Here is a 27,598-nt window from a genome sequence, read left to right as displayed (position 1 = left end):
TAGTCGCCAAGAACCCCTACCCCTCTCCTTCATGAGCCCATGATCCCTCTGGGTAGGGTACAAAATGCTTTCACAGACTATCTGTTGTCTGTCCTGTGTGATCTGTCCCCATCCACACCCCATAACCACCGGCTCTGGCATCAGTTCTCCTATTGGCAGCTCATCTCTCCTCACAGACCAGAATACTGACCCCGATTCCACAGACAAATTCTGATCCAGTCTGCCTGGAAGGCACACACCATTGTTGTTCATGCATTGTCCTTCAACCGACCATGGCAGAAATATTGCTACACTGTCGGGCCGACCCCTCAGTTGGCACCACCATCCTTCCATGTTTCAAATTATCTAATATCGGTTATTGCATATTGGGTATTGCTTGTCCAAATTTCCCTACAATGACATTGTGGAGTGGAGAAACAGATAAAAAAAAAAAGAACCGCAGATGGTGAGAAATTGCTGAAATAAATACTGTTGGCTTAAAATAAGAAAAAGACACATTTATGTGGTCTGTTGTTAGCAGAAAAAGTATACAGTTTGTTGCATAACTCTAGCTACGTGCTGTGATCCATGCTCTGACCTCATGCCTTTTCTTTGGACCACTCTAAACACTGCAGTCTCAGTTTCAGCCTATGTAAACAAACCATAGTAGCGTTTTAGTCATGCAACAATCAGCTTGCTGCTAAAAAAATCAACAGACGTAGCAAATTCGGCATGAACACAGGACCTCTAGTAATCCGTACAAAATCCTTTCCATAAATTGTGTGCTTTTAAGTTTAGCACTGGGATCAATGTGTTTGTACCACTTTGCTGAGACGTGCTTTTTTGAGAGTCCTCTATTTATTTATTCTTTATATTATCATATTTTAGAGTGGATACAGAGGCCTGTATGCATACTGTAGCATTTACACACCCTTCCATTACCTACTTATCGTGACCTATGTGGCAGCCCGGCTGTTAGCAAATGTCTTGGTCAACTCTAATAAGAAAGAATGGATAACCTTCATATCTATTCGTGTACCCTTTCATTAAGCGTACCTTTCATCTTCTCTTGTATTATGAATTTACTGCTGGCTGTGTCACCAGGAATGAGTATGTGAATGTATTTAGTTATGCAGTACAGTAAAGTATTTTAGCTCTGAGGGAAAATGTAAATACTTCACTATGTGCACCAGCTAGCCACCAACTATGTCTGTGTGAGCATCTCGCTGAAATCAGCTGTCTGATGGAGCTGAAAATTATGCTATAAAAGCGATGAGAGTGAACCAAAATATGTGTGAGCCGGTAAACCAAAGCAATGAGTTAAAAGATCTCAAATGTTCAGTAGAGCTGAAGGGAGCTGCAGTCAGGTGATTATTCCCTGTAGGTTTTTCACACCAAGAGTGACCCTTTTCATTTGATAAATTGTTAAAGTGCTCATATTATACTCATTTTCGGGTCTCAGAGTGAGACATCTCACTTCTGTTCCTATCTTTGTTGTTGGAAATGTGTAGTCGTAAATGTCGCAGTAGTAGCATAGAAGGACGTGGGTTGTAAAGACGTGTAAGGTTCGCAGCAGGGGGGCGGGAAGGAAATGTTGATTAATTAATCGTTAAATAAATCGGTGATGGAATATTGGTAACATATACGGTTGTGTTCATAATTCAATTATTCAGGAAGTTTGCCATGTGCGCAGTCTGTAGTATTATGTATCCAATTTATTATTATTACGAGCATTGTTGAATTTTTGTTTTTTGAAGCTTGAAAAGCTATGAATTAAATATCCTACATGGCTTTAATAGAAAATTGGCATTTAATAAAATGGGAATATCGGCGAGATACAATTGATCGCTGACATGATAATTGAATCGAATGGGAATCGTGAAGATTCACCCTTTAAACAGCAGTGTGAGGAAGCAAAAAGTTTTGGAGAAGATTGGTGTACAGTACTTGTTGGGATGGTAAATTTTGGACTATGTAAACGTATAACATGGAAGATATATAACACAATAAAGGAAAGGGAAAAAGCCAAAAAGCATAATATGAGTACTTTAATATAAAAATACTAATTATAGCAGCTTTAAGATTAGAGCTGAATACATATGTAAACCCACAGCAGGACATCTGTAATACATGACTACTGAAGGTCATTATTGATTCTAAATATCTCACATTACAAAGATAACACGGATAATATGACCCTGTGAGAGCAAGAGCCTCCCATCTGTTTGGCTTTACAGGCTTGACAACACCCAGCAATGACAAACTGTCACTTGCTTCAGTGGCTAGATGTTTCCATGGAAACTCGCGGCATACGTCTGCAGCGAGTGGGTGAACAGAAACGTCACAAATGCACTCCCCACAGCTGGAGTGGGTAATGACTCGAAAAATGCTCATACCCCAAAGAATAGAGGGTAACAAAATGCAGGAGGAAAAAAAGGAAGAGAAGATTGAAGGACCAGTGGGAACAAGCTGTAGGTGGAAAACCCAGCATCTCAGACCTCCATGCAATTACATTTTAATAATGCATATGGAGGGCATCATAAGGAGCTATCATGGGCCCCCTCCTGATACATAATGCTGGGAGCCCACGCAAGACAGAAAATAACCTCCTCAACCCTGGTCTGACTGACTACATGAAAGAGAGGAGAGGAGAAACTAAAATGCAGACGTGAAAAAGAATTTAAACAAATTCTAAGAAACCAATGCATTTTTAGCATTTCTTGAGTATCTCAGAAAACATTGCCTCTAATTATAATAATAATTTCCTGTGAAAAGAGTCATTATCAACTTAGCCAGAAGACAACACTGGGGTAGAGGAAGATTGTTTTCAAAAAATTGTCTTTATCTACAGGCGGCGACTGTAAACAAATCAAAAGCACTCACAGTTGTGCTTGCTGCACTCTTCAGAAATTTACAGTGACATCATAATACATTAAGTCCAAGCAATGCTTGAGCTCCATCTTATGAATAATAGAGAATTTAAAATCCTTTAAGTGCAAGACTCTTACAAAACTGAGCTAGTCATACAAAATATTTCAAACTTAAAGGTCCTATGACATGCTGCTTTTTGGATGCTTTTATATAGACCTTAGTGGTCCCCTAATACTGTATCTGAAGTCTCTTTCCCGAAATTCAGCCTTGGTGCAGAATTACAGCCACTAGAGCCAGTCCCACAATGAGCTTTCCTTAGGATGTGCCATTTCTGTGTCTGTAGCTTTAAATGCTGTTGAGGAGGAGAGAGGGGGGGCAAGGTGGAGGGTGGGGGTGTGGTCTTGACCAACTGCCATGCATCGCTTGTTTGCAAGCCATGATGTCTCTCTCTTTCTCATGGGCGGGCCAAATTCTCTGGGCGGGCAAAGCAGAGAAAGGGAAGATTCCAGATCAGCTCATCTGAGCTTTCATTTTCTCAAAGGCAGAGCAGGATACCCAGGGCTCGGTTTACATCTATCGCCATTTCTAGCCACTGGGGACCATAGGCAGGCTGAAGGAACTCCTATTAATGTTAAGAAACCTCATAAAGTGAAATTGTCATGCCATGGGCCCTTTAACTGGGATTTGCACAAAATATGGTGAAGCTTATTTAGGCTACCTCTTTGCTGAAAATGTGTTAAATGTCCAAAATAAACTTGCAATACCTGAGACTTCTCCAAATCCGGTGAAAATTGCTACAATATACAAAAAACTATAAGCATATACAGTCATGTGAAAAAATTAGGACACCCATGCTGAAGTTGACTAAAAAGAGGAATAAAAAAATCATTTTTGGCAAATTGATGCCTTAATTAAAAAAAATGAGGAAAAATTGAACTTTTAAGGACACCAATTTTGTTTGTGAATGAATAATGTATCGTAAATAAATAAATGTTCTTCCTTAAAATACAGGGGGCATAAGTAAGTACACCCTATGTTAAATTCCCTTAGAGGCAGGCAGATTTTTATTTTTAAAGGACAGTTATTTCATGGATCCAGGATACTATGCATCCTGATAAAGTTCCCTTGGCCTTTGGAATTAAAATAGCACCACATCATCACATACCCTTCACCATACCTAGAGATTGGCATGGTTTTATTTCAGTTAGCCTAATAGCTGGTTTGATTTGCATTGAGAGATGATTTTATGGAAAGTACACCATGCCAATCTCTAGGTATGGTGAAGGGTATGTGATGATGTGGGGCTATTTTAATTCCAAAGGCCAAGGGAACTTTATCAGGAGCATAGTATCCCGATCAAATAACTTTAAAAATAAAAATTGCCTGCCCGATGGGAATTTAACATAGGGACTTACTTATGCACCTTTTTTAAGGAAAAACTATTTAATTACGATACATATTCATCACAAAGAAATTGGTCTCCTTAAAGATTGGATTTTTCCTCATTTTTTTAATTAAGGCATTAAGATCAATTTGCAAAAGATGATTTTTTTTTATCTTTTAGTCAACTTTAGCATGGGTGTCTTAATTTTTTCACATGACTGTGTGTGTGTGTGTGTGTGTGTGTGTGTGTGTGTGTGTGTGTGTGTGTGTGTGTGTGTGTAAGCATATATTTAGCCTGTGATAATCACCATAACATTTGCGTGGTTCATAACATGTATGGTTTAATTTTCACTTTCAAAATCAAAAGAATTCAGAAATTCTTTTTGAGATGAAAATTATACCAAAACATACAGTCAATCACTGCTTCTCATTAAACAGTCATTTTCAACAGCTCCTGAACCGGTTATTATATGTTCTTATTCTATTAAACTGTGCATGCAGTCCCACAGTCCCACAAATCAACACCAGGCGTGATCAACTTCAGGTAACATTGTTTCATTCTATGAAATCTGCTGCAATCAAATGGGGCTGACAGGAATTCTGTTCAACTGAACATACAAAGTTAACATTCATATGCAAACTCTGAGAGGGTAGAATGTAAAAGATATATGAGTTGATAAAAAGCCACAGAGCAGCCCAGACAGCATAGGTGGGGAAATTATTTCATGACTCAGCTGAGTAGGTATTCAAGGATCAAAGACTGCATTAACTTCTGAAAATGACTGGAAATGAATTAATGTAAGCAATTATGTTTAAGGACTAGTTTCTGGGGGAATAATAACAGTTCCCTTTTTCCTGAAAGTTGACATTTAAAAATACTGATTTACTGTTTTGCATTCCAAAGTAATTTAAATTCCCCATATTATGAAAAAAATCACTATTTCTGGGATTTGGGGTGTTATTATGTGTCTCTGGTGCTTTCAGACACATACAAACTTGGAAAAAAAAACATCCATGCTGTTTTGAGTGAGATACGGGTTTCTGAATGTATCCTGCCTTCAGTCTCGGGGTGAGCTGGTCAAAATCGGCAGGGCCGTCTACGTCATCGGCCGAAACCTTTGGCGTGTGCTAACTACTTTAGCTAATACCACATCAGTTAATACAAGGCAGGATTAGCCGGGAGACTTCTTCTAAACGAGGGCGCACTTTGCGTGGAATACCTGCAGATGAGGGACATGTAAGAAGTTCTATACAATTTCTTTTGTAGATTAGGGTGAACTCGTGTGTGTTGTAGCAGTGTTTTGCCATTGAGAACGAGGTGGCTAACAGCTATTAATGCTAACCGCTAGCAATGTTAACCGCTAGTCGCTAACTGCTAGTACCTAGCTAATGCGCATGTGCGACTCCCAACACAGATGGGATAGAAGTGCAATGCCTCACTCTGTAGCTAAAACAGAGAGCTCAACACACAGGGTGAAAAGAGGAGCTGCAGCAATGTGCAGTACAACAAATATATGGTGATTTTTCTTTTTTAATTAAACCATGTAAACCTATTCTGGTATAACCTCAAAATACAATTATGAACCTTTAAGATCATAAAGCTATTTTAGGCTGTTTCCATACAGTTTTAGTGAAGTGAGCGTACCTAAAATCCTGAGTTGTGTAATGGCGCCATGCAGATTGTAGAACATCCAGAGTGGTCTGGAGTTATCGACACACAGCTGCATCCCTGCACTGATGCCGTTATGGCTCATCATGACCTCCCCTTCTGCGTTCACCACAAAGCCCAAGATATCTCCACTGTGGAGTGGCACTGCCACCCGACACACGGCCCAGAATTCCTTGCGGTCAACCAGCGACTCTGGGTTGGATGGGAGGTCACTGGGCTTTAGGGTGGCCGGGTCACATGAAGTCACACCATAAGAGAGAGACCCGGGCCGTGTGACACCTGCCTTCACCTTCACAAACACAGTCTCTGAGCAGCGCATCGGCCGACTGGTGAACACCAGGGTCCTCTCGTCACCACGGTGATCCAACCGCGCCACAGTGTGCTTATCCAGCACGGTAACATGGACGCCGTGCACCGAGTGGAAGTGCAGATCAGTGTCCAAATGGCTGGGCAGCAGCGAGCACTGCTGCGAGTTTTGAGAGTTTTGGGGCACATGACAGGAGGCGGAGCTTAAGCGTTGAAGTCGTTCCTGTTCCTCATCATCTTCCTCCAGATGTGTCTCCTGCTGCTGCAGGCTCAAGTCACACAGGCTGATGGAAAGGCGAGGGTCATCACTGTTTCGCTGAATAGAGGCCCGGTGGGCGGCAGTAAAAGAACGAGGACGCAGGCAGTCCAGGGGGACCATCTCGCTGTCTGTGGGGAAAAAAACAGGAATGTTATGTAATCACTTGTTTGTGGTGTTTTGAAGAGAAAAATTCAGTGTAAACCAACACAATGTCTGTGGCTAATACAGTCACACAAATCTCAATTAACTGTCTTTCCAAGTGCCCATAGAACCAAATTGAATGTACCTACCCACTTAGTATCCTGCATATTCCCATGTACAACACTGGTTTGATTTACATTCACTGTCTGCGCACTGTTCATTAATCATACCTGTCACTGTAAACAAATGGTGCCCTGCAGCTTCTGTGCTTTATAACGTATTCATTCTAATGCACTCTCTGTACTAAGGCTCAACAATATGAATAAATACGTCAATGTTTTAGATACTTAGAAACACATCAGGACTTTAAGTGCGGGCATATTGTAGCTGCAGGCCAGTGGCTACATCACAGTATAAGAGACGCAACAGCTTTATGTAACGTTGAAGGATAAGAGATTCACATGAAGCAACTGAAATAAAGCTTAGCTGTGTTTGAGCCTTGCATTCTGTCTTCAGATCGGAGTCCTGTGATAATAAGCCACATTTTCTTACTGATCTTATTATCACGTTTTAGCACAATCGAGGTGTGAAAATGCAGACAATATAATCTCAAGATTGGATTTAAAAAAAATCTTTAATGAAGCTAGTTTACCTTTTAGTGTTTGTCAAGGACTTAAATGTGTATAGTATACAGTGGGTGTGAAATAGCTGTGATGAGCAACCATGAGTCCTCACTGTTTACATAACAAACTGTCTCTGCAGCAGTGTCTTGATGTACTGTATTCTACCTCTGTACACTGTTAACACTGTAACATTTTAAGTTATGTCTGGATGCTAAAAGCAGCTTTTTTCCTGATCATTGAAAGGGAAAGGCATTCTAAAAACTGCATCACATGTCTATCTCACAAATAGCCCTTCCTATGCTAATTCTGCTCACTGTAAAATAGAAGCCACATGGAAACAGAAGAAGCGTGTGTCTTTCAGTGCACACAGCCGGTTCAAACGGATCTGCATTGTGGCACGCTTAGGGACACGCTGCCAAATTTAACACGGCCCTCCAACACAGGCTAAAATTAGCCTGATTGGACATTTGAGGAGAGCGGGGAGGGACAAGCCTAGGGATGAGTGACATGATGGCTGTGTTATGTGGCTCCTAGCCTCAATCTGCTTTGGGCTTCCCATATGGGAAGTGGATGGAGTACGGAGGAGAGGATGAAAAATAGGGTGGGTTGGCCACTTGAGAAAAAGGGCATACCTCACCAGCTTGTCTTTATCACACAAAGACAGCACATCTCCGGCCAGCCACTGATAAACTGCTGGAACTTAATTACTTCCTCAGTCAAGAGTGTCCACAACCGAGCATCAGGCTCTTATTATTAGCAGCCTTATCGTCTTCAAGGCAACGTTACGGGCTGCGCTCCAATTTTTTTTTTTTTTTTTTTTTTTTTTTTTTTTTTTTTTTCCTTTTTTTCTCACACCAGTCAAAACAAGCTGTGAGGAGAATAGCAACTTTATGAGAGTTTCTACCTGTTGCGGAAAAGCAAGATATACAAAAGATAAAAAGACAAAACAATGAAAGATAAAGACGTGAACCAAATAAATATGTATGATCTCTTCCTTGGTTTGGTCTCAAAGGAGTCTGGGATAAACAGTAATTTCACACATAAAACACCTGACAAATATAAAAAGCATTGAATACCCAGCTTGAAACACAATATGCAATATTAAACGTGTTTAAGTGTGTACACCAACATTTACAGCATGGTTGCATGACAAGGGGTAAAGAACTGCTCTCATAACCAACACACGTGCACACACACACACACACACACACACAGCAGAGACGTGGCTGGCACAGCCCTGTTTAACCTTTCTTTATATCACTCATGACAGTGAAACCCAACCAGGGTACCTGTACCCCAGGATATACGTGGAAAGATTGTTCAACTAATTAGAACATTTTTATTAAAAAAAGAATATAATCAGATACAGCGTCCGCTAGAAAAGCTATTAAACTATTAGCAAGCAAGCACAAAAAGTTGAAACCGTTATCTGAGCATGGTTGAAATAGCTAGAGGAAATGGCTAATTGGTTAAAATAATGGCTAAATGGTTGAAATGCCCAGCTTCTGCCATTCCAAATGGTACAAATGTAAACTTAATCAAACAAACCTGTGACAACATCCACTTTTATATCATTAATAATTAAATGATATCCAGTTTATTGTATTCAAGTGAACACATTTGGACCATAACAGGGGAAAGGGAACTGCATCTGGGGCTGTAGCATACAGGTAAGTCTGCCAAAAACAAAACACTGACTTGGGATGTTCAAACAGCAAACAATCTTTTTGTAACTAGGGTGTAAACACGCTTTATTACTCTTGAGCCAAGTCTCTCAGACTACTTACTTACTTACTTATTAAAATGTCACTAATACAAAGACAGGTGCTATCTTGGCTTTTGTCCTTATAAATTAACCATGGGCCCCTTACAGAAAATTCACTGCAGCTTAGCTTAATTTTGGCAATGCTCCAATGGTTTTACAATAGCATGCAATGAACATACAGCAATGGTAATTATATTCAACTTTGCAATTTTAAAGTTCAAGTCCTTGTAACTTTTGAATAGCAAGGCCAAGTCTAAATGACTTTTTGTCAGGCACGAAAACAATACCAACGTGATTAAGAGCATGGCTGAAATTGTCCAAGTAAAATTAAGTGGTCTTTGAACAGCTCCAGCTACTCAATCTCAGGAGGAAAGCTCTGATTAAATAGAGGAACACATACCAGACTGACATGGTTCTGCAGGGTCAATGATTGACCACTTGGCTTTGCATTTTTTTTATTAAGCATTGTAGCTGTGAGAAAAAAAAAATTATCAGAAACTTGCACGGACATTATGGAGGAATTTCTTGGCTTTGTGGAAGTAACGCACCCACACCAAAACATACACCTGCAGAAAATCCCTCTACTTTTAGGTTTATCTATTCAAAGAAGTTGCAACTTTCAGGGACAGAAACTCTTAATGCAATCCGGAAAAAACAGTTCCTGGAAAGAGAACGCAATGCAAACAAGGATGTTCAGGACATAGCCTAACTGAAAAACTGGCATCCTGTTTCACTGGGAACACATGCCAGAATGACATATTGCAGTTAAAAAGCCATTTAAGATAGTACCCTACCAACAGCCTGGCTCCACCTCATCTTGAAATGCATTTTAGAGAGGCATGCATGTATTACAGTACAGTAGTTTTTGATCTAAATCATTCAATTACATTTTTAGATAAGCCTTTTTAGTGTTGCTCTCAGTCCAACATGGCATCATGACTTTGCATAAACATACACACCACTTTCCTAAAGCCAAATGGTGTGTTATCTGTACGCATTTTAAACTATCCACATGTATGTCTACGCTGTTTACAGCGGATGTAAACACACTGCATCTTATCGCGAGAACGTGCCGTACTATCGGGAGAACAACGTCACAAAAAAAAAGGTTGGGTTTAGGAAAAGAACATTGGGGAAAGTCTTTAGTAACACAAAAAACTACAAAAACACGACAGTGACCAATGTCACATGCTTAGGAAAACAATCAACTGTTGGGTTTAGGAAAGAAACATTGGGGAAGGCTTAAAAAAAAAGAATATAAAAAAAAAAAAAACGGTTGAAAACTGCCACACGCGAGATGCAATCCCGGCTCTCCTGGGTGAAAGTCCTGTGTTTTACCCATCCACCACCACCCCAACCAACCTCCCTCTGCAGACTTACGTCCTTTCATACTACACCCTACGGCGAAAATTCACACGTAATGTAGGTCAATGGCGGCCGAACAGCGTTGATAAACATGCTAAAAAGCGATTATGCGTCTTGATCACACACAAAAACGGCATACGAATTGGCGTGTCATACATACGCCACTTTATGAGATCAGTCTGCTCAGTCAGACAATGGCATGGTACTGAATAGAAGAGGAAGGGTTCAGTTGATTCCTTGGCCCGGTGGAACAGGATTAGGAGGCTTTTGGGGGCTTAAGTGAAGCTGCAACCTCTATACAAGGTCAGCTGCACCAATTTTGTGCGTGTGTACTGTGCGTGTGTGTGTTTGGAGATTTGCCCTAAGTATGCATGCCTAGGGGGCCTATCCAGGGCTCTGTCTAGAATGAGTGAGTGAAGTCATTGGTCATGAGAAAGGAGGCTGCGGGGGGAGGGGCTGTGTGTCTGTCCCAAAAAAGGAGAGGGAAGGGCTTTCGCTTATCAAAGAAATAAAAAGAGAACTGGCTCCAGGAGAAAATCTGCATTGATGAGCTTTTAAGGAGTGGCATCCCACTCAAGATAATGGCACAAGTATGAGTGTGAAGCAGGAGGGGCTAAAAGGCTAGAGAGCGCTATGATATTGATACACAGGGAGAAGCCCAACAGTTTGAGTGTCTGAGATGCCATGTGCAATAGGAGCCACATATGTGGCGTTTTTGAGAGATCATGTTGAGTCTTTGGTTTAGTGCCAGATTTTCTCAGTTTTAGACAGTGATCATGGAAAGAAAGGTGACAAATGGCAGCAGTGACAAATGGCAGCAGTGAAAATGACGCTTAGCACTTTAGGACTGTCACAAGTGCACAGTGTTTCCGAGGCCAGTTAAAAGCTTAACTAAAGTGGCTCTAAATGCATAAAACACCATGCACTTTACAACAGCCCTGCTTTAAATCTTTTCTTTTAACCAAACACTTATCTTGAGTATTTTCAAAGTGTCAGAGTGGCCATTGGTTGATGAGGTGTCTTTAGTGTTTCAATCTGATCTCAAACACATTTCTCCAATTATAGATTTATCTCACTGTTTTGGTCAAAACAACATCTATGAAAACTGCAAAAATAGACACATTTGCACACTAAATACACACATTCACATCTTCACTGGGACTAGACTCATCTGAAAGTGATTAGCCTCTTCTCTGAAGGCTTTCCGCTGTACAACCCAGCTCCCAGGATCCAAACCTGACAGGTTTCATTACGATTTCTATTTTGATTTCTCCGCAAATCTGTTCGATTCCATGTGGGTCGATTAACACCAGCTGAGGCACAATAGCCCGTCCAGCAGCATTTATTTTGGTTCAACAGATCAAATAAATTCCAAGCACTGAGGTCACTTGAAACAGAGCTCACATACAGTAAATACATAGACCCTAATCCCTATGTGTACAAGCTGGCAGATGATGATATTTTAGTTCATACCAGGCCTTTCTTTCATTGTAAGCAACTGTCTGACAGAACTACTTTAGTTTTAGTTTTAATAACGATCCAGAGGAGAAATAAAGGGAAAATCCAAAAACTTTGCAAACCGCATGGTAGATCTCTTCAGGCCCTTCAGCATTTACCCAATCACAAGTCGCCATGATCTACTCAAAGACCAGCAACTATATGTGTGCTTTGTATGCTGACTTTAGTTTGTTTCTTTTAGCCCACATGCTAAAGAAAATGCCATGGGAAAAGACCATTTTCACTGAGTCTGTGAATCTCTTATTTATTCTCTATTTTTCAAGTCATTTCTTGGCACTTTGCTCTGCTCTTGACTCACATCAGCCTCAGAGGAACTGTTACCATGGTTGCCTTTATCCAATGTGTTTCTCTTGCTGATTACAGCCAATGTACTGCAGATTAAGATGGCTTATTATCTTGGGCAAGGTGAACTGCTATCATCGGTTATTGTGAATGTTTCAAATTTTGTGATGAAAATCTTCTTCTCTTCTATTTTCTTGGCCTTACAACATATCCACAATCCTTGTTCAGCTCCCTGCCTGAAGTCCTACCTCCACAATGTGTTTATCTTTCTATCTTTAAAATAGGTGTTCATGTTGTAGCTTTGTCTAGAAATGACAGTAATAACCAAGGGACTATGCTAAAGTGCCTTTGTCCTGGAATTTAGGTTATCTGCGTCCAAATTCAACACCATCTTTAAATACTACACTCTTATTCTTTTAGTTTGACAGTTGGTATACAAAAAAGGTGACTCATGTACTATATTTATGTATCTCTATTATGAGGATATAGTGTGCAGCTGCAGATGCCAATCAAGGGGAAACTACTACCAGCAATTACATATTTAAAAACACATTTAGTGATAAAAACATTGCAATTATAATACTGCATTGTAGAAGACACATTAAAACGATAATACACTTATTTTTCCAGAATTGTGAAAAGTGAAAGTACAAAGTAGTATAGATACAAAATTGGTTAGATCTATCATGTAAAACCATGTTAATGCTTCCTATGGAAAGGTACTGGGGACTTATGATCGGCTGAATGCTGAGGGGCATAGTTACAACTTCAGCATCAAACATGGTTGGAAAGCTAATCGGGACGATGTACCTACTTAAAAATGAACAAGGTTAACACAGCGTTAAGATTTTTACCCAAAAAAGGTATCAACATGGGCCGAATGGGTCTCTTGAGCTGAACATAAGATGCAGGCTTCAGTAACTTCCAAAAGAGGAGAACTTGGGACAGGGTCCATAGTCTTGCAAAATCTTAATGCGACTATAATCAGGTTTAAATGTCCAGTCCCTTGAAAAAGGGGATCACATTTCATATGATTTATTGGTGTGATCAGCATAAAGAGAGAGCAAAAGAGAAAAAAGAGCGAATGGCTGTAGTATGATTCATGATTTTAGTCTAATTCTGCCAAAAGAATTCAGCTCAAGGAAATTACTAAATGTTTATAATTTGGAGACATTTAGCATCTCTCTTTGCCTTTCGTCCTCACTGTCTGTTTGCCTTTGGCTGGAAGCTGACTTTTGACAGATGACTTTGCATATTGTTATTACCATGCTGAATTTCCAGTTTATTGTGTTTGGAGGATTTGGCTATAAGCAGCAGACCAGAAATTGAATGTATTAGTACAACGTTCATTTGCAGTACTTCAGGGTAATCAGACCCTTCAGGCCTATCGTGTGTCTTCATCAATCATTAACAAAATTGTTTAGCTCTGCTCTCTTTTAAAGGCCTGTGGACCACACCTTTACAGTGTAATATATAAAAGTTGATACTGTAACACTGATTTTAAATGTTTACATATATTTATCGTTTATATTGTTCTTCACCTATCATACTGAACCATTTTTACCTGCATTGTCAACAGGCTGACCCATATCCTGTATTTCTGGCCAATTGTGTCAGGTTGCACCTATCTGACCTCTATATATAAACCATTTCACCCACAAATAAAAAAACACTATGAAACTCAACATAATCTATGTTGACAAGTGAAACAATAAGTGAGATCTGTAGCAAGTGAGCGTGAGCGTTAGGCACACTGAGTGAACACAGACAGAAATAGACACAAAGAAAGGAAAGTACAGCACAATCAGGTTCAGACAACTCAACATGTTTGTGCAGCACATAGATTTTCAGCATTTACATGCAATCTCTTTATCTGTTGACAAAACAGGTATGAGCTAAACCTGCAGTGATCTTTAACAGCTAAAAGACAGTTTCCATTTGAATTCAAATAACAGGATTTGGTTCACATGAGCTAACAAGAGTTTACAATGGGTTCAGACAAAACTGTGAAACATTGCAAATGTACACTAATGAATTTAAAACTACAAGAGTGTAGAGTCATGCCAGCTGCTCTGTGAGGCTGTGCTTAGGCACAGTGGTGCTTTGAGCAAAATGTCAGCATGCTAACATGCTCACAAAGACAGTGCTAACATACCGGTTAGAGCTGAAAAAGTCAATTAATTGATTAGTCATTCAACAGAAAACCAATGAACTTCTTTTAATGATAGATTCATTGTTGAGGTAATTCTTCAAGTAAAAATGCAACAATTTCTACCAGTCAATCTGAATTGTGAGATTTTTCTGCTTTTCCTTACCCTATTTCATTTTAACAAGAAATTTGATGACATCACACATCACCAATTATGGTGGCCATTTTTCAACTAATTTCTAAACAATCAATTGATTCATTGTCATAATTGACAGACTTATCAATAATGTTCACAATCTGAATTTTGACCTATGTTGCTGTAGATGATGGGGGACATTTGACACAAAACCACATTAAGTGCCACTATAGATAAAAGTCAGGGGATCTCCAAAGTCATAATCTGGGAACCATGAATGTCTTTACATGTCTTTTGATGCATCTAATTGAATAGATGTTGAGATATTTCACAGGATGAGTAACAACTTTGACCTGCTGGTGGCACGAGGGGGAAAGGCAGCGGAGCACCAACGTCTTACGGATTCATCCTCTGGAGACCATGAATGGCTGTGCAAAATTTCATGGAAATCCATCCTACTTTTGTTAATATAATCCAACAGAATGACATTCCCATCCATGGAGCCACTAACCTGGCGGAAAATCTACATCTATGCAAACTGTATTAAAAAAACAAACACCAGGTCTCAAAACTGCTCCCTCTGACCCTGAGGTGGAAACATTAGTGATGTCTGTCAGGATGTTAGTAAGCATAAAGAGCATACAGCACAAGGTTTTCCCCACCATGATGCTCTACAGGCCTAATGCATTGCATGGCCATGTACAGACATGATTGATGTCAACACCCTCCTTTTAATCACCTAAGATGTATGCAGCGTCTTGACAGTCTGGCAGCCATTTTGGATTCTTCTCTAACGACCAGAGAGACAGGTTGCAGATGATGTTAGCTGACGCTGGTCTCACGGATCACTACCAGTCTGTCAGTGATTAAGTGACTCATCTACCGCTAGTAAACAAACCCCCAGTAGAGCATCTTGCATCCATCAAAAGATGCCTTTGATTCGCTCGACTTATCTAACTTGGAAGGAATCCATCATACCTGTACAAAATGGTGGAGGCTGTGTGGTCGCTTGGGAGTCGTCCCATAAACAAACACATTCTGTTAAGACTGCAGCTGTACGTGTAAAGACAGCGCCATTACTTTTTTGACTGCAGAAAGGTATAGTATTCCCATATGTGTCTGCTTCTGGGAAATGAAACTAAAAACACTTGCAAGTTATTTATGACCTGCTTTCTGGAGGTTCTACAACAACCTTAATAAAAATGAAATGCTTAAAAGTTGACAACAAAAAAAGAAAACATATCTTTTAAACTTTACATTTTAAAATCTATCTGTTTGGAAATGCTGTTTTTGTTTCACAAAGTTGCATCTTAAGCCTTATAATACTGCTCAGAGAAATAAAGCAAATAGAGACATTTCTGAAAATGCAGCTGACAAATTCTGCTTTGAAAACAGTTATGTTGCTTGAGACATATTATATAATCGAGGAAACCTTTTGTCAGTTCCTTTAAGGGCTAATGCGTCTCAGCATAGCACAGGCCGTTGTGTACAAAATTCAAGCAAGGCACTTTAGTCTTTATTGATAGCTGCGTGAGTAGGACAAGTGTGGTGATGTAACCAATCTTTCTTAAATTGCATGGGCAGCATTGTTGGTCTGGACAACCCCTGAGGCTCAGTTTGATTTCAGCAGATTCATTTAGCTTCCTCTCTTACGCAACACCATCTCAGCTTTCAAGCTGTCTCACTGATCTCAGGATCACCTTTGACTCAATGCATGGGTGGCTAGCTACTGAACTGCACTCCCTTGATAAAAGCCTAGAGAGAAAACACTGCTCTTGAAAAGATCCTTAAACATCAGAATAAGACCTGCCATCAGGTCTTTTGGCAGCAGGCTGCATTTAGAAAAGTGAAAAGGCAGCGATGGATAGCAGCTTTGTTGAATTCCTTAATACAGTGTGTAAAGTTGTAAAGAATTAAACAGACACAACAGTTTGATGCAGATTATCCACAGGCTAAAAACAACAACACACTTTTGACTGTTAGCCGTGCTAAAATGGATTACTTTCATAGTAGGTCATTGCTACTGAATGAAAAACATCTTTAAAAAAACATAATTAGGAAAAAAATGGTTGCAACTTTATCATGAGTTCAAAATGGGTATTAAAAGCTTTGGTTTTATAGAAATTATCACCCCAGGTAGGATCACAGAAACCATAAGCTGAAGCAAAACAATAAAACCACCAAAACATTTGATCAGAATAGAAATAAAGAATTGTGCCTGTAACACTGTCTTTAGTAGACGTTTAAACTCAGGTGGCAGTTCGCAGGAACAATTTGACACTTATGTGTGCTGACATGTGAGCAGGGACACTTTCATAATTAGTCCATAAAATATTAAAGGTGAGGAAGCTATTCGAAGAAAGGACGTGATCAGATACAGTTATGCTCACTACACAGGTCTTAAAATAAGAGCTTGTGAGGCTGATTGGTCTAAGCTGATGGCTGATGTCGGGTGGGGAATGAGGTCACAACACAAGAATGCTTTAGCTTAGAGAAATAATGGTTATATGTTTTGTGGAAGCAAAGATCTGTTATCACTACTCATATATATTTACTTTCCTAACATAGAGTTAAAGAGTAACGATTTAGCTCTCACAAGAGACAGATTCAGTGTTTTCTCTATGTTGATTTGACCGTGGCGGCCCCCCACGGCAACATTTCTGCCCCCCACGGTATCAGAAATAGGGCTGAATTGGTAGAGTACATGGCGGAGAATAGCACGGTCACTCGGCAGAAAAAGGGGAGGGGAAGACTTTCTGTCTCACAGACTGAGTAGGACTCTTAGTGACACGTAAACTGATCCCCATGTGTACAATTGCTGAAGAGCACCTTTGATAAAGCTAAAGCTCTTAAAACACATTATCTTACTGACACAGTAATCCATATCACTTAAGTCAACAGGTTTATAACAACTTATTTTCTTTCATATTTTTACTGGCTTGCACATTTATCTCAAAAGCCAAATCAAGGTCACCTAACCAAGTCCTTCTCCACACTCCAAAGAGCTTATTCACAGCTCCATGCTCCATTTGTCTCTTGTAAAAGAAAAACCACTGCAGCAGATCCGTAACTCCTACCTTGACAGATTGTGTGATACCAAGCCCACAACAGGTGAAATTTGGCTCAATTTATCAGCTGGTGCAGCATTCATTTCAGACCCAAGTGTAAGCATCATTAAGAATCAAAATGCACCCTTCTGTTAAAGGAAAATATGCACATGTGCCAGTTCACAACACCAGACTTTGATGTGTCCGCCCATATTTCAGAGACTAAGTGTTTGCTGAACTGCAGCCAACTGCTGAGACAATACCGGGCCTTTGAGATATACCATGCTCTACAGTAGTGACGCTCTCAGGCTATAGAGGAAAGCTGATAGCCAAGTGATCCTTCAGCTGACTGAGGGCCGAGGATTTTCAGTTTAAGCCATCAACGTGGGGATAAAGGTAATCGATTAGAGTAGAAAAAGTGGGATTTAGGGCTGTAGGCCTCATTCACAGGCACAAATTACATGAACATGTTGCGGGACATCTTCATTTTAGTTGTAAAATGGAAAAAATCTGTTATCATTCCATACCATTTGGTGAACAGGCCTCTCATTTAAACATTAATCTGTGTTTGGGTTGACTGAAGTCGAAACATACCCCAGACACCTGACATCATCCCTCCTCTTTGTCTGTCCTCTTGGGATGACCAACACACTTTGAAAAGAGCTGTGTGCTGTTCAGCACCACGAGGCCAGTGAACCCCAGATAGTGGCACTCTGGTGCTGGATACCAAACAGCCCATAACAAGATAGCACGCTTCTCGCTGTCAACCACACCGGGAGAAATGAGGTTAAATGGCACTATCTACACAATATCGGAGCCTCTTCTATTTTTATTAACGGCGCTGACAGCCTCTATTCTTTGGAGAGAGGCAGTGTAATTCTTGGAAATGGTTATAAATAAGTACTGAGGTGTCCACAAGGATTCCTATTTATCAATTTTGCATAGTTTTGTATTGTTTTCAAAAATTGGAGACAGCTGTTTTTGATGCATGATGTGTTTCATAAATGCATCTCAATCTACAATCCAAACATACTTCAGATGATTCAGTGCGGTGAAAACTGCTGTTAATGATTGTGGAGGACCTGTAATTTCTTGCTGTAATGACCCTTTAAACCTTTAAACAGCATGGAGAACTTGTTAGAATAGTTTTCAGACATTTTGAAATTGCTCCTTTAGGGAAATATCTTTGATACTAACAACCACGGTAACTATACAATCTACCTAATCTCCCACCATCTTTTTCCACTGAGCTATTTGGTCGGTGTGGGAAAAATAGAGCAGCTGTATGTAACATCACCTTTTAACCACTCACACTGGAAAAAAAACATCAGATGCAGAATGGTTTCCAGTCTTGAAGCATTATAGTAACAAGACTCTGTGAGGTCTGCGAGGCCAATGTCAGCATGCTATCATGCTGATGTTTAGCAGTATATTATTTACCACGTTTACCATCTTAGCTCAGTATGCTAACATATTAATCACTTAACACATAGTACAGCTGAGGATGATGGGAATGTAGTTTTACAGATATTTGGGCATAAACCAAAGTAGACAAATTACAATTCAGAGGATCACCAAAGTCATTAGGATTCATCCTCTGGGCACCATGAATGTCTGTAGGCCGACCAAATTTCATGGAAATCCATCAAAGTCTTTGAGATATTTCAGTCTGGACTGACTGACTGACCGACCGACATTGCCATCTCTAGAGGCCGGCGCTAGCATGGCTAAAAATCTCTTAGTCCAAAAAGATTTTTTTTAAAAAGAAGGAAAAAAGCCATTACTCTTGCTAAGTTCACAATTCAAACAGAGTCATCATTTCTCGGAAAGGACCTGGTTCTGAATGATGACTCACCTAGCAGCTGGATCCCCCTGGTGAGGCCGTAGACGTCTATGAGAGCCCACACAGGCTCAGAGACATGTACCCCGCTGAAGAACAGCATTGGGCTGGAGTCGTTGATGCGGTAAAACACCCGGCCCTTCTTGTCCACCCAGAAGGAGATGACGTTTCCCTCATTGGAGAGCTCCTCTGGCAGGGCTTTTGCCCAGAAGCCACTCTGGGAGACCAGGTCGGGGCAGGCGTACTTCGGCAAGGTGTCCGGGTTGATCCTCGATGGGTCTTTGGATGTAAAACCAAGACGCAGAGCACCGCTCCAGCAGCACTGCTTTTTAGTGATCTGGAGAGTACATCATTTTAATTCATGAACATATTCAACTTAAGGTCTTTACATTTACTTTCATCATAGTTGTGTGAACTTGATGATAACCTCATATCAGCATGCTAACATGTCCGTAATGACAATGCTAACATGCTGATATTTAGCGGGTATAACTACATTGTATTTAGCAGGTGTAACTAATAATTACCATGTTCATTAGCTTATTTTAGTGTATGAGCATGCTAACATTAACTAATTAGCACTTAACACAAAGTACAGCTGAGGCTGATTGAAATTTAATTAGTTTTGCAGGTATTTGGTCATTAACTAAAGTATTGGACACATTTTGACCTAATGATGGCGATGATAGCTGCTAAGATATTATATACAGACAAACATTGCCACCAACATCCATAGCATCAAGCTTTGATTTTAGCATGGCTAAAACTAAGACAAGTTACCTTGGTATGGTTATCACCTGCAAACTATTTTTGTCTCATTTTGAACGTCTATTTACTGCATTTACCGTGCCAGATAACAGTATTCCTCACATGGCAATGCTTGCCCTGCTCTCTCACTTTCGAGACATAGATGGCCTGATAGGTGAAGTGGAAACTTGTTCTAAGCTGCTGCTGCTTTGGCCCACACAAGAGCGAGAGAGAGAAAAGAAAGAAAATCAAAACAGGAGAGCAAAAAAGGGGGATTAAGAGAGAGAATAAAAGTAAAAACATAGAGAATGAGAGAGAAAGGACTTTTCATCACAGTCACAATTAGTGTCTTCATTTTTCAATATTTTACTGTACATACTACCATTATAAAATATAGTATGTACTAATGTTCATAGTGCAGTATCTTGGTAGTATACAAGACATTTTTGCACTGTATGGTTTTGTAAAGTAATGTGTTTTACAGGAAATGATGGAAGCCATCGGGATGACTACTGTTGGTGGTGCTGTAATCTTCAGCCTCGTTTCACATGCAGGTCCCAAATGGATGCAGCGTCATTTTTCACAAATTATTGTTGCTTACATTTGCAACTCTCACATACTCAATTGTGATGTTTGTTTTTACTAGTGAAATGTCAAAACAAGGAAGAGGAAACAATCTAGTGTTGCAAACCACAGCTTTCATGTTGAAAAAGAACAGGTCCTAAACATGACTTATGTTTATTTTTCATTTTCTGAGGTGGCATAGCCGTTGCAGTAGTCTCTATTATGAATAGTTCCTACATTCGTGTTTTGCATCATGTCACAATAGTTTCCATCGATGCCCCACACAGAAATCTATTGATTTTACTTATATTTAAGCATGCTTTCATTTGACCTCCTGTTGTCATTTTACTACTGTATTTATTTATTATTATTTATTATTTATTTATTTATTTTAAAACATGATCAGAATGAGCATATGTAAGGTATAATGTAGAGCGAGCCAGTCATTATTGCGAGTTAGAACCTCGACAGGGTGATGCAGTTCTTGAATCAGCCTAAAGGGGTTCAACTTGCAATAATGACCTGCTGGCTCTATATTATCCCGTTTATTACATGGCTTATTACACATCTACTCATACAGAGGTCACCCACCGATGATGCCTGTGTCCTGGTCTGGACGGTTAACTTTACCGCTGATGAGAACCGCTCCAGTGGAAGACAGGTCGCACCGGTCAGTGAGCTAACAATGGAGCTAACTAATGCATTGTTGCCAATAGCGATCCCCTTATCCCCAACCCTCTCTCCCTTTGTAATCCACTGATCAGCGGTATGAGTGCCGTATGAGCACAAATATTGATTTAATAACGATTTTATTGATAAAAAAAATGGTCCGCCAGAGTCTATGATCATAACTCCGTCCAACGGTCTGTTATACTTAGTAATGGTCTATTACACAGAAATAGCAGACCACAGAATGCCGTGAGTGACCAATCAGAATCAAGTATTCAACCAAGCCGGGTAATGATCTATAATATACAACTAGGACAGCTAGTGTAGTTTTACCTTCAGCCGTACTTGCTCATACACAGCGGTTGGTCTGTTGCTAAAGGTGATGGCGTTACAAAAGCTGGCCTGCCTCTTGACAGTCCTCTGGGATATGTCCATGACGATCTGCGAGCCCTTGGTGCTGGGGTGGAAGAGCAGAGGGAAGGAGGACAAACTTCTACACGGCTGGATGGGCAGGCAGCGCTTGGGCTTGTGGTGGCATCGCTGAGATGTGGCAGGAAACGGTCCGTTCAGAGAATCTATGTGAAGAAGGAAAAGTTGTCTTAATTTAGTCCACGGGTGGGGAGAAGAAAATGCATTACTGAATAAATTCTTCTTGGGGCAGAGTACAGTTTGATTAGAATATTAGATTAGTTTGCACCACCACAGGCTTCACTTTAAATACTGACATTGTGAGGTGGACTCAGGTTGTGACTTGCTGTCACGTGCAATTTCCTCTCACATATCTCACCTGCTCCTTTAACATCCAATTAAGTAAAGATTTATTAAAATAATCTCATACTTGGGCTCTGTTTTCAGCTTCTCAAGGTAGCACAGTGGAACCACACACCTACTGTACTGTTGACATGAAAGAACAACGTGCAACTTAAATTACATGCAAAAATGTCCTTGGATGGAAACAAAACACAAGGACAGAATTGCTCCCTTGGTTATGTAATTAAGGAGAACAATGAAGCTGTGCACATACAAAATGCTCTAATTTCAGTGAATGGTAATTTCCTGTAACACCTATCACTTTCTGCTATTCTACATGTTGCCAAATTTTAATTTAACAGTTTGTTTCTCACTCTGCTGGAACACATTTGTACAATAATCGGTAGAAGGGAGGAAATGGAGCATGAGAAGGAGGATAAAGAAAACAAAAATGATTAGCTAACATGTAAGGTTCTCTAACGTCATCTCTCACAGCTGAATTAGTGCAGCAGAAAGCAAGCTTTGGGATCTTATATAAGTTCTTGATGTGTATATGTTCATTTGGCTGATACAATTCCAAGCTACTCTTAAAATAGCGATGCATGGCTGTTACAAGTTATTTCCAGCTGTGGCTCATGTTTGAATGAGCGCATTACAATCACAGTATGTACACCTGAGAGTCAAGTACACACTGCCTTATCAGAATGAAAAAAAGAAAAGAAAATTACTGCTGCTAAATGAGATTTAGTGACATTTATTGTGTTTTGCTGGTCAGAGGAAGTAGCAGAATAAAAGCAGACCCAAAGGAGAACATCTGACTCATAATATGCAGCAGAGTTTTGTAATTTGTTCCCATGTGAACATGCGTGAATCATGACTGCTCCCACATACCGTAACCTCACAATAGAGCAAAACATCTTTTCTTTCAAATCTCATCTGTCGTTTTTGTTTTTAGACTGATAAAGACTTTGCTCAATGTCGTCATGAGCCTGATTTCACACTCACTCCCTTTATTAAGACCAATTCTCCCCATTTGTGGTACCACAGTTCTCTTCAAAGGACAACGCCACGGTCACTGTGGTGTTGTGGCATCTTCTCACAGACACTTGGTTCTCATTAAATGTAAGGCAGGATTATTCAGGGTTGATTATGTTATATACAGTAATCTCATCAACTGATTTTATACAGATGTCTGTACTACAATACTTAAGTCCTCTCTACAAAGACATTTAGTACCATAAAATCCAGCCTTTGTGCCAAGACTGGAATCCAAATAAATAATTCAGGACTAATTAACACTTCTTATCCTTGAGAACTGCTTGTATTTTCACACCTAAATTTGGAAGACTGTGTGGAGCTACTTGTGTTTGTCCGTGAGAGAAGTATATGAGCCACTGCTGACAGCTATTCTTGCTTCTCTTTGAGTGACCTTGGAGGGTCACGGTGTTTATAATGTACCCTGGAGACAAATCAATCAACACTGTCAGGATTGGCAATGACTAAAAATGTGACTTAGGTTTGTTATAATGTCACTATTGTTCTGATTTCAGGGCAGTGAAAGAGGATTGAGGGATGTTAAAACGTGTAATTTGTTGAGTTTTAAGTAGAAAGAGTCTTTCCCTTCACATCACAATCAGGGATGCTTTGCCAAGTGTTCTGGGCTCAGTTCAGTGTATTTGTTAAGCTCTTCGCATGCTCTTGTCGCTGCAGAACAATGTGGAATTGTGCTCTGTGCACAACAGTGGTCTTAAATGAAGTCATAACAAATCCTTAAACCATATTGCATCAATGATGTCATGTCAGACGTGATGTCTTCGAGAAAACAAAACAAGACTGTATTGTACTCCATCAAGGCCCAGACTGAATAGAGTATTTCCTGTAAGGTCTGAAAACAGAAGCAACACCTCACAGTCCTCACGCTTTACCATCTAACCAAGACACCAATATCTTCTTCCATTCTCACTACATTAATATCATTTCTACTGCTGTGAAATTGAATTTTCCAGTCTGTTTTCTATTTTCACATCCCAGGCATCTTTCAGAGCACACAGAGGACTATACAAACGATGAATAAAGTCAAATAAGTGTAAATAAATGGATAAATACAAATACTGCATTTCATTTGCTGTAAATTACAGCTGGTTGGAGCCAAAAGTGCTGATGATACAGTGGCTGTTGAAGTGTGTTTAAAAAGTCTTGCGACCTTACGGAGACATCAGGGTAAACAGTGACCAGAGCCTTGTAATGATAAAAGAGAGGTGCCATGACGAATGTCAGATGAGCAACTTAAGGAGGGATAATGTTACTTAATGCACCACCGCACACAATGTGACTGCCTTTGCTGTCATTATTTGGAAAGGACAAACATTGCAGAGACAAAGAGGGGCCCTGGCCAGTGTCACCTGGCCTCTTACGCTTTGTGTTTTATCCCCAGGCTCGGTCTCACTAAGAAGCCCCAACACAGGCCCTAATGTGGTGTGACGTTGGTATAGAGGCTCGATGGCCCTCTCTCCCAAGACATGCACTCAAAGGCAGCATCCTAAAGAGCCAAAGGGCATGTATATGTTTTTAGCTTTTGCAAATATGTCATAGCTTGTGTTATTTCAGTAAGAGGTAAGCAAAAGCGATTCTTAAAACATAAAGTTTTAAAACATCTTCCTGTAAGTATTGCTGTGTATCAGTCCTGTTACTTTTACAGTGCTGTTTATTTTTCATTTGGTAACACATTATAAATTATACCCTAGATTAGAGAAGATGTTTGCCTGATAGTATCCCTATATGGCTGTTTCTTTCACAGTTAATATTGTGCTTTGTAAATGATAGAAGATAATTTAACTTAAAGATGGACAAAGTTTAGCGTCTCTAAGTCAGTGTGTCACAAAAATAGTTGAATCTGTTGAGAAATTAGATTTTTGAGGTGATATTATTGATTTTTTATTAAGTTTCAACTAAGAGACATAAATCAGAGACTACTTTATCCATTTTACCTCCAGGCCCTGACCAATTAGGTATGCATGTACAGTGTTTATATATTGTAATGTAAAGTTTATAGCTTCAATTAAAATTTATTTTCATTATCAATTAATCTATTGATTGACATGAAAACGCAATTTCCCAAAGCCAAAGGGGACATCTTCGGGGGTCTTGTTTTGTCCGGCCAACACCCACAGTCCAAAGATTGTCAGGAAACGAGAAAACATTCATTTTTCAGGAGCTGGAACGTGAGAGTTCTGGCATTTTTTTCTTTACATAAATATATAAAATCAACTTGCAGCTGTAGTAAAATTAAGTAATGAATCATCAGTGCTGTTGTTTTAGAGCTATTTTCTGATAGCTATTTTCTTAGTAGCGTCCCTGCCTGCACCTACGTATGTTGTTATTTCACAGCAGAGGCTCTTAACAGTGAAATTGGAAAAAGGACTATATGGAATATAGCCTATTTAATTAACAGCCATACGAATCACAGGAAAGCAGCAAATCCTTGGTACCAGAGAGCATGTCGATTTTTTATTTTATTAAGTGATTAACTGATTATCGATTAGTTGTGGGGTAATTTTCTTACAATCAGTTAATCTATTAATTGACTAATTGTTGCAGCTCTGCGATAATCAATAACTACCCTCTTCTAGACTGATACTTCAACATTCATGGTGGAAACTTTCAAGTTGTCAAAATATGTAATAAACAATTATAGATATATAGAAGTCTTAATAAAACAACAAGAATGATAATAAATAAAGTCAAACACTTTATAATGCATGCTTTGGTTTTAAACTTACAGTGTTTGACACATTTAAATTGCATTACATACGTTTAATTATAGCCTACATGTATCTTGTATTCTAGAAAGCTTCTGCAAGAAATGTTAATGTTCACTGAAATGTGAAAAAAAGATTAATAATAAGGTCCAATGCACCTGTTAACTACCATCATTTGAGACATGTATCCTAGTCATGATCAATTGATAACCAAAGGACACAAAAGACACAAAGCGTCAAACAGACATTCATGAAGCATGTGAGTGTATCACTTTCAAACAAATAACAAACCAATAGGAAAAGTTATGTACCAACTTGATTCAGTTCATCCTGTCTGATTTATTTCAATACTGTAAACAGACTTCAAGAAGAAGCAGAACAAGACGGAGAAACTTGCATCTCTAGCTGGGACGTTTTTATAAAGGCTATGATGTTATAAAATTTTGAAAAACACGACTTCCTGTTCATATTTTCTCTTTTTCAGAGCCAGTCGTGACTTACAGAAGGTGGTAAAACTTGGCTACTTTCACTTCTCATTTATTTTAGGCAACCAGGACGCCTACCATTTTCATGCACACAGGCTTGAGGCACGCCTCCAACTCGATTACATCTACGTCTTCTGTTATAATAATCACTAGATTCATTAATTTTAAAGAATCAATAGCCGTGAAGCCAACTGTCCTTACCGTAGAAGGTATTCCTGGTGATCTGACCTCCCATGGCTGGATGCAAGGTGCGTTCACCTCCTCTCTCTAACTACCAGCTGGATCCACAGTATTCACATTCAGCTGCGCGTCCTCAGCGGCGACATTATACGGACACGACGCCGTTCACAAAAAATAGTCCCGACAGTGTTTCAGCGACAGGTTGTGTCCGAAGCCTCACCGACTTGAAGCAGCAGATCCAGCACGCAGCGGCTGCCTCCAGTCTGTGCAGAGATCACGCTGAAATTAACATGAAAGGTGGTAGTGGAGGTGGGACTTCCCGGGACTATTAACGCTGTAGCTACCAAAGAGGGGACCTCCAGATTCCAAGCAATACATCACCATCATATTCCTTTTGCCTGTCAGAGGACACTTATCTCCCTGTAAGATATATGTAATATGCTATATTTGTAGGGACTCACAATATCATTTTTTTATTTTATTTTCCTACCTTATATTTGAGTTTCCTACTCTTTTTTTATCATCACTTGTGAAATTCCTCCTTGCCCCTGGTCTGAACCCTGAAGATTCACATTCTTCATAAAACAGAGTTTGGTGGGGGTTTTCACCCACACCTGTTGAAAGGATAACCTGTTTGCTGCCCCCACCTACTTTGTTACCCTCTTTCACTTTCAAATTACAGGGTAAGGTTTGTCAACATTTACATTAATATGCAAAAGCTCAGATATTCCTAGAATCACTTGAGTCATTACATGGGAAAATAAAAGTGCAGGGAACTATTTTGGCAGAAACTGCACTGAAACAGTCTCCAAGGACCCATCTGGAAACAGACAGATAATACAGAGTTGTCACACTGCTTGGTGTTTATTCCAACCACTAACGGCTTAAAGCTTTGTTGGTTTATGTTCATCTAAAGCCAGTATCTTTTCACAACACAGTAGTGTTACAAAATTTGCTTGGCAGCTTGTAGGAAGATAAATGCAGATACATTATGACTTCTTGTCTTGGCGGTGAAGTTTTCACAATGACCAGGCAGAGAAACCACTGGCTTCAGGCTAAATGTGATACGGGAGCTGAGAAATTAGGCCTTAACAGCAAGACTGTGTAGTAAA

The 27,598-nt window shown here is 39.7% G+C and overlaps 1 protein-coding gene across 1 annotated transcript in view; it reads right to left on the bottom strand.

Moving 5' to 3' along the window:
* LOC120548312 (E3 ubiquitin-protein ligase NEURL1-like) overlaps positions 1 to 26,787 on the bottom strand; it is a 28,689-nt gene extending 1,902 nt beyond the window's left edge. Inside the window, exons 1-4 of the mRNA XM_039784460.1 lie at positions 26,508 to 26,787; positions 21,647 to 21,888; positions 19,349 to 19,670; positions 5,879 to 6,595 (exon numbers count right to left, since the gene is read on the bottom strand). Coding sequence (XP_039640394.1) covers positions 5,879 to 6,595; positions 19,349 to 19,670; positions 21,647 to 21,888; positions 26,508 to 26,541 — 1,315 coding nt within the window. The 5' untranslated portion in view covers positions 26,542 to 26,787. The remainder of the gene's footprint in view (positions 1 to 5,878; positions 6,596 to 19,348; positions 19,671 to 21,646; positions 21,889 to 26,507) is intronic.
* Between the last annotated feature and the right edge of the window lie 811 nt (positions 26,788 to 27,598).

The sequence above is a fragment of the Perca fluviatilis genome, chromosome 19 (assembly GCF_010015445.1).
Source record: "Perca fluviatilis chromosome 19, GENO_Pfluv_1.0, whole genome shotgun sequence".
Lineage (NCBI taxonomy): Eukaryota > Metazoa > Chordata > Actinopteri > Perciformes > Percidae > Perca > Perca fluviatilis.
This window is presented reverse-complemented; position numbering and strand designations above follow the sequence as displayed.